The sequence below is a fragment of the Nanorana parkeri genome, unplaced genomic scaffold, assembly GCF_000935625.1.
Source record: "Nanorana parkeri isolate BGI_ZX_2015 unplaced genomic scaffold, ASM93562v1 scaffold278, whole genome shotgun sequence".
In the NCBI taxonomy this organism is placed as follows: Eukaryota; Metazoa; Chordata; class Amphibia; order Anura; family Dicroglossidae; genus Nanorana; species Nanorana parkeri.
The window spans coordinates 638,964-646,094 of NW_017306546.1; the positions used below are offsets into that span (position 1 = coordinate 638,964).

General features: G+C 41.2%; 1 protein-coding gene across 1 annotated transcript in view; it reads left to right on the plus strand.

The window, feature by feature from the left end:
- Positions 1–7,131, plus strand: part of CCDC181 (coiled-coil domain containing 181) — a 32,307-nt gene that overhangs the window by 10,140 nt on the left and 15,036 nt on the right. Inside the window, exon 2 of the mRNA XM_018557300.1 lies at positions 6,477–6,613. Coding sequence (XP_018412802.1) covers positions 6,503–6,613 — 111 coding nt within the window. The 5' untranslated portion in view covers positions 6,477–6,502. The remainder of the gene's footprint in view (positions 1–6,476; positions 6,614–7,131) is intronic.

The following is a 7,131-nucleotide window of genomic DNA, read 5'->3' on the forward strand; positions in this document are numbered from 1 at the left end:
CAGGTAAAGCAGTTGGCTCTAAAACAAAAACAAAAAAATATATATTTATTAGTTTGGGGGGCAAGTAGGTAGTTTCCCTCTCCCTGGTGAGCTGGTTTTAGAGGTCCCTTGGTCCCCTAACCAGTTCTTTAGTGTGTGCAGGTAGAAAAAAAAAAGGAAATAAAAGATCCTCCACCAAACAAAAAAATACTGTATTCATCCTTTTTTAACTAATATTTATGCCCCATAGCATCCATCCAGTTTCGGCAGGTGAGAGGAAGGAAGAACGTAGTCAAACTTTCTTTCTGTGGAAACTCTGGTTTGATCACCATCTTTCCCATGCAGGGTACAGTCATCACTCATATTTGGGTGAACCCCTCTCAAAGCAGCCCTAACAGCTTAAAAGGAGAACTATGAGGTGAGTGCTTTTCACTCACCTCATAGTTCTAGCCGACCTGTGACAATGAGACTGTCACAGGTCGGCTCTGTAGATCGGGAAGTGTGCGAACACATACTGGCGTTCACTCACTTCTCGATCCTGTCATGGCTCCCTGCCGTGACAGGGGAGGGACTGGATTCCCCCCTTCCCGCTCCGATCCTCCAGCACTGACTGGCGGAACCGACGGGGGAGGGGGCGGGTACAGCTGGCTCTGCCTCTAGATAGGCAGAGCCAGCTGTCACTCACGCAGCTGGGCGGATCCAGACATAATTGCAGCTACAGCTCGCGGTATACTGAGCTTAGGGTGATGGGAGGACGCTAGTTTGTGTCCTCCCATTACACTAAGGAGAACTATAGGGAAAAGCCCTAACCCCATAGTTCTTCTTTAAGGGCATGTGAGCTAGGATTAACATAGCAGGGGGCTGCATGCTTGATGCTGTTTACTATGTGGATAAAAGCCCATATTCCTGATTCGTTCTAGGTGGTGGAGGGACAATGCTTATTTAACAAATGAAGACAATTTGCCATGGAAGTGCTGGACCTGTATTGTGCGGCCAAGATTTTTCAGCCTAGGTCCTTCAGGGGTCCTGTGGAAGCAACACAGTGGTCTGAGGCCTGATGGAAGAGAACCTCTTGAGCCCCTAAAACGTGTTGGTTTTAGTTAAATGTGGCTTTCAATAAATACAACCTAGTCATGGGCTGCCCTATGGCCATTACTTTATGGAGAGCTGCCTAATAGGGAAAACTCTCTTCCACACCAAACCTGAGTTCCAATTGGAATACCAGCTAAAGCAAATAATCCAGCAGCCCACATTTTCCCTGTACATTATAGGTTTTCATTGTTGTTTCTCCCACCTCCTCTGTTGGTGACCATATAGGAAGTGATGAGAGTAATCCCAATGGAGACACAGACAGCAACCTGACAAAGGATCTTTCACTTCCTTACTCTATGCAAAAAGCAGTTATTCCTGGAGTTGGATTTATATCATCTTAGCTGCACCCTAATGTATCCATAGTGACACAATGCTTTGAGGATATCCACCCCTTATTACCATACTGCTTGTAATTTCCTTGTAGCTTAGCAGCCACTCGTCACATTTGTTTAGAGAGATTAGTGGTAGAAAAACAATTATTTGATTAAGTAGGCTTAAAAGGAAGCTGAAATATTTTAGATAATTTCTGGAATAAATTACGGAGGTACAATTAGGACTAATATTAGGTATTTAAATAGATTTTGCCATTATAGCACTGGGTATATAAAAGTGAAGTCAGTTAATGAGTGTACTAAAACCCATAGGGCATTATAGTTGTCTGTGTACAAAGCAAATCCTGTTCACAAAAAGTAGATTCACGCTATAGACCTTCCATGTACTAAAATAGATGTGGTAAGTACAAACAAATCCTTTTTTAAAACATAAATCCTTCTAGTTCTACAACCCAAATTCAAAAAAAGTTGGAACGCTATGTAAAATCTACATAAAAACAGAATGCAATAATTTGCAAATCTCATAAACTCATATTTTATTCTCAATAGAAAATAGAAAACATATCAAATGTTTAAACTGAGAAAATGAACCGATTAAAAAAAGGTAAGTTTGAAATTGATGACAACTCATCTCGAAAAATTGGGACAGGGCCATGTTTACCAGGGTGTAGCATCCCCTCTTCTTTTAACAACACTCTTGTAAATGTGTGGGAACTGAGGAGACCAGTTGCTTGAGTTTTGGGAGAGGAAAGGTGTCCCATTCTTGCCTGATATAGGATTCTAACTGCTCAGCAATCCTGGATCTTCTTTGTCGTATTTTTCGTTTCAAGATGCACCAAATATTTTCAAATGGTAAAAGGTCTGGATTGCAGACAGGCAAATTAAAGGAGAACTATGAGGTGAGTGCTTTTCACTCACCTCATAGTTCTAGCAGACCTGTGACAATGAGACTGTCACAGGTCGGCTCAGTAGATCGGGAGGTGAGCGAACACATACCGGGTTCGCTCGCCTCTCGATCCTGTCACAGCTCTCTGACGTGACAGGGGGAGGGGCTGGATTCCCCTCTCCCCGCTCCGATCTGCCAGCGCTGACTGGCAGAACGGACGGGGAGGGGGCGGGTACAGCTGGCTCTGCCTCTAGATAGGCAGAGCCAGCTGTCACTCACGCAGCTGGGCGGATCCCGTCATCTAAGTCGTGATCCGCTCCGGCGTCTCAGTATACCGCGAGCTGTAGCTCGTGGTATACTGAGCTTAGGGTAACGGAAGGACGCTAGTTTGTGTCCTCCCGTTACCCTAAGGAGAACTATGGGGAAAAACACTGACCCCATAGTTCTCCTTTAAGCACATGGACTTTTCTACTAGGAAAGCATGCTGTTATAGATGCAGTATACGGTTTAGCATTGTCCTGCTGAAATATGCAAGGCCTTCCCTGAAAAAGACGTCATCTGCATGGGAGTATATGCTGCTCTAAACCCTGGATATATCTTTCAGCACTGATGGGGCCATGCCAGATGTGCAAGCTGCCCATTCCATACGCACTAATGCACCCCCATACCATCAGAGATGAAGGCTTTTGAAATGAGCGCTGATAACAAGCCGGAAGGTCCCTCTCCTCTTTAGTCCAGAGGACTCGGCTTCCCATAGTTGCCAATAAGAATGTAAAATTTTGATTCGTCTGACCACAGAACAGTTTTCCACTTTGCAAGAGACCATTTTAAATGACCCAGAGAAGATGGCAGCGCTGAATCATGTTCTGATATGGCTTCTTCTTTGCATGATAGAGCTTTAACTTGCATTTTTGGATGGCACAGCGAACTGAGCTCACAGACGGTGATTTGTGGAAGCATTCCTGAGCCAATGCATATCAATGTCCATCACAGAATCATGCCTGTTTTTAATGCAGTGCCACCTGACAGCCTGAAGATCACGGGCATTCGGTATTGTGTTCGGCCTTGTCCCTTGCGCACAGAGATTTTTCCAGATTCTCAAAATCTTTTGATGTTATTATGTACTGTAGATGATGATATATTTAAAGTATTTGCACTTTTACATTGAGGAACATTATTCTGAAATTGTTTGATCATTTTTAGACGCAGCTATTCACAGAATATAAACCTCTGCCCATCTTTACTTCTGAGAGACTCTGACTCTGTAAGATGCTCTTTATATAACCAATTATGTTTATCATACTGACCTGTTACCAATCAACCTAATTAGTTGAAAAATGTTCTTTCAGCTCTTCCTTGTTAGTAAAGCTGCCCATACACCTTACAATTATCTGCAGATTTTCTGTGGTCAGATGGAAAAGGTGCAACAGATTCCTCCATCTACACTTAACTGTGTGTATGGAGTAATCTCCACCTGGGCCAATCTGTTTTGCACTTTTTCTATCTGACCACAGAAAATCTGCAGATACATTGTAAGGTGTATGGGCACCTTTACACTTACTTTTCCAGCTTTGTGTTGGTTTTAGTTAGGGCCATCCCTATAATGAAGTAGCCTGAGGCGCTTGCCTCTGGTGGCATCTCATTGGGCCATCTGAGCTCTTAGCAACTTGTCACTAGTTGCCAGGAGCTGAGCGGGAGGCCCTGGCTGGTGTCCTGCCCAGCTCCTGGCAGCCAGTGACATCAGTGAGCTGGGCAAGATGCTAGACAGTGGTAACAGGCATCCACCACTGCCATCCCCAAAGTAACGAGCATCGACCGACAGCTATGCTCCCATCCCTGCTACCCCCCTCCGTCCACCGCCAGCAGCCCTTACCCTCACACCCCCTTCCTGGGCCCTGGCCTCAGGCTACGCATGGTATAGGTACACCCCTGTTTTTAGTCAGTACAAAAACATAATAGATATTTGGAAAACATTTAGGGGATATCAGTAATAAATGTATGTTACCATATAAAATGAGTTACCAGCAGCAGCTATGTAGAGTGCAGCCAAACTTACAAAAAAAACCAAAACATATCATACACATAACACATATAAAGCTCACTGTACTCTTTATCTTAGATCCAAACATGTGATAAGTATCTTGTTGTAGCAACTAGTAGAAACAGAAAGTAATTGTACCTCTCATTCTGAGATTCGAAAGAAGGTTACCTTCCAACACAATTTATTTAGGCAGTGGACAAACCCCCTGCCACGCCGACAGTGTTGTGGACCATTAAGAATTTAAATGCCAAAAATGATTTGTTAATCGCAAAATACTTTTTTTCACCATTACTTTTCCTTTATATTGGCTTTTGGAAATTACAAACAAGATAATTAACCATTTTTTAGGCCTGAAGATTACCTAACCCCCACCACCACTACCACCAGATTTATGGATTGCCTAAAAGCAGAAGCCCTTGAGAATTAATTGTTGGCAGTTGCAATTTTTATGTTGCATGATATTAGCACAACTGTTTATCAAACGCAAGTGTTCAGTAACAACTACACTTAAGGCATTTTAGTGAATGTAAGCACTATATATTACCCAATTTTTTGTGTGAAATAATAAAGATGTGGTTGCGCCAAGTACATAGATACCAAACATGTCAAGCTTCAAAATTGTTTGTGCCTTTAAAATAGTGAAAAACTGCAGTCACTGCTATCACTTAGGGGGCTCATGAGCTTTTGGAACAACATCAAAAACAGTGCACCAATTTGCATCTGCACAATCTTGACTTCTTATCTTTTCTTTAATGACCATTTATAAATGTTTTCACACAACTGAGATTTCATTGGAAAAATGTGTGAATCTTGGGTGAAAACCGTCTAAATTGGGTGCAAAAAAATTCTGAAGAGATCCCTCAGCATTGCACTCAAAATTTACACAAACAGATTTGTTTTCCATCTGTGTGCACTGCAGTGTAATGTTGACATGGGGAAAAAAAGCTTTCATAAATGGAAAATGAAAAATTTTAGTTTGCTTTTATCAATTGAATTGTGTATTTTTATCAGTTTAATACCATCTTTTTATTCTACCGGGCCTGTGCTTTTAGAAAATATATGGTTGGGGTGTCTTTTACAAACGCAAGCAACGCAACAATAGAAAATCAAAACAATGGGAAAAATGGTGTGGCCAGCTGAGGTGTAAAGCGTTCTGGAGAGCTTGGCAGCGAAAGGGTTAAGTTTCAGTCTGGTTTCTTGGTTCCCTAACAGTAAAACTGCTTTACACTGGTCCCCTAGACATAAACAGACCGTGAATAATTGTTACAAAAAAAATATTTGTTAAGCGAAGAAGAGCTTTTTTTTCACCAATACTTTTCCTTTGTACTGGCTCTTTAAAATTTCTAGTGCAGATAAAAGATTTAGGAGTGTATATATATGAAAAGCAGTAAATGTGACATTTACCAACCTTTCACTGTTGGTGTACCTTCCAAAAACGTTTAATTTATTAAATTAAACTAAATTGATTATTAATAGAGCAGCCAACATGTTTTGGGGGCTCAAAGACCTCCAACTTTTTCAGGGCTTTAACAGAATGGATGATAATAATAATAATAAGGACTCAAAGCTGGCACAAATCGCCAAGAGTTAATTATTTGCTGTATAGGGTATAGCCCGAATCAGTGACTCAGCAAAAGAGGCCAGATTTACTGATTCTGGCTATACCCCTCAAATAATTAACACTTGGTGATTTGTTCTAGCTTTGAGTCCTTAATATTATCCATGAAGAACGGGGAGGTCATGGAGTCCCCGAAATGCGTTGGCTGTTCAGTGTTGTTGTTTGTGAACCAATACTATAATTAAAATTTTTGAGTTCTTATGCTGTTTGGAGCTCTCATTAGACTATATAGATTGAAAAGGGGTTAAGGCAACTAAGCGCCAAGATGCACACAAATGGTGCCAGCTTGAAGAATATTGAGATTAAAGTGGCCTACTTCACAAACATAGTAAGGGCTGAAACTCAGGTCTTTGTAGCATTTATGAGTAATTTGCTGAACTAACGAAAATTGGGTTCTGATGTATTTTGGCAGCATATTTGCATGCAGAAATTGGGAGAATAACATACCCATACATAACTTTATGTTCAATGATGTGATATCTGATATACAGTACGTGCAAAAACAGCCTCGTATTAATGTGTTAATAGGAGAAGAGCACAGCATCTCGGCAAAGATGAGTAAGAAGGAGGAATCAGATTCTGAAGGAGGGCCAGAGTATGAAGATGACTTTGAGAAAGACCTTGACTGGTTAATAAATGAGGAAGAGAAAAAGCATCCATCCCAGGTACAGCCATCATTTCGAAATAACTGTCTTTCGATCATTACATGGTAAAACATAGGATCTCTGTTTTCCTGAAAAGCCAGAAACATGTATGTTATTTATAACATGTGGAAGAAGGGAAGCTCCATGCTTTACCATTATTCTGGCTATCATTCCCTAACCTGCCATGTAACAGGGATGGCTGATTCAATCCTGTGGACAATACACATACAGTACTAACCCTCTTGCTCTTTTAATTGACCAGCTTCACTGTGAATTTCATTTGTAAAGCACTTGCAAACTGTTGGCACTATAAAAATCTATATATTAATAAAATCTTGTAGAAATAAAGTAGTATCTTTATGATATAATATAAGCTGGGTTCACAGTTGTATTAAAAATGAAGCCATTGAGTCCCCAGTCACAACAGGGCGTTTGTAGCTCGTATTTTTCAAGTATGCGCTTCTTTTTTTTTCCTATTCCTAATCACGCTGATCTGCCCCCCCCCCCCCCCAAAAAAAAACGCTCCGCTCCTTTTTTTT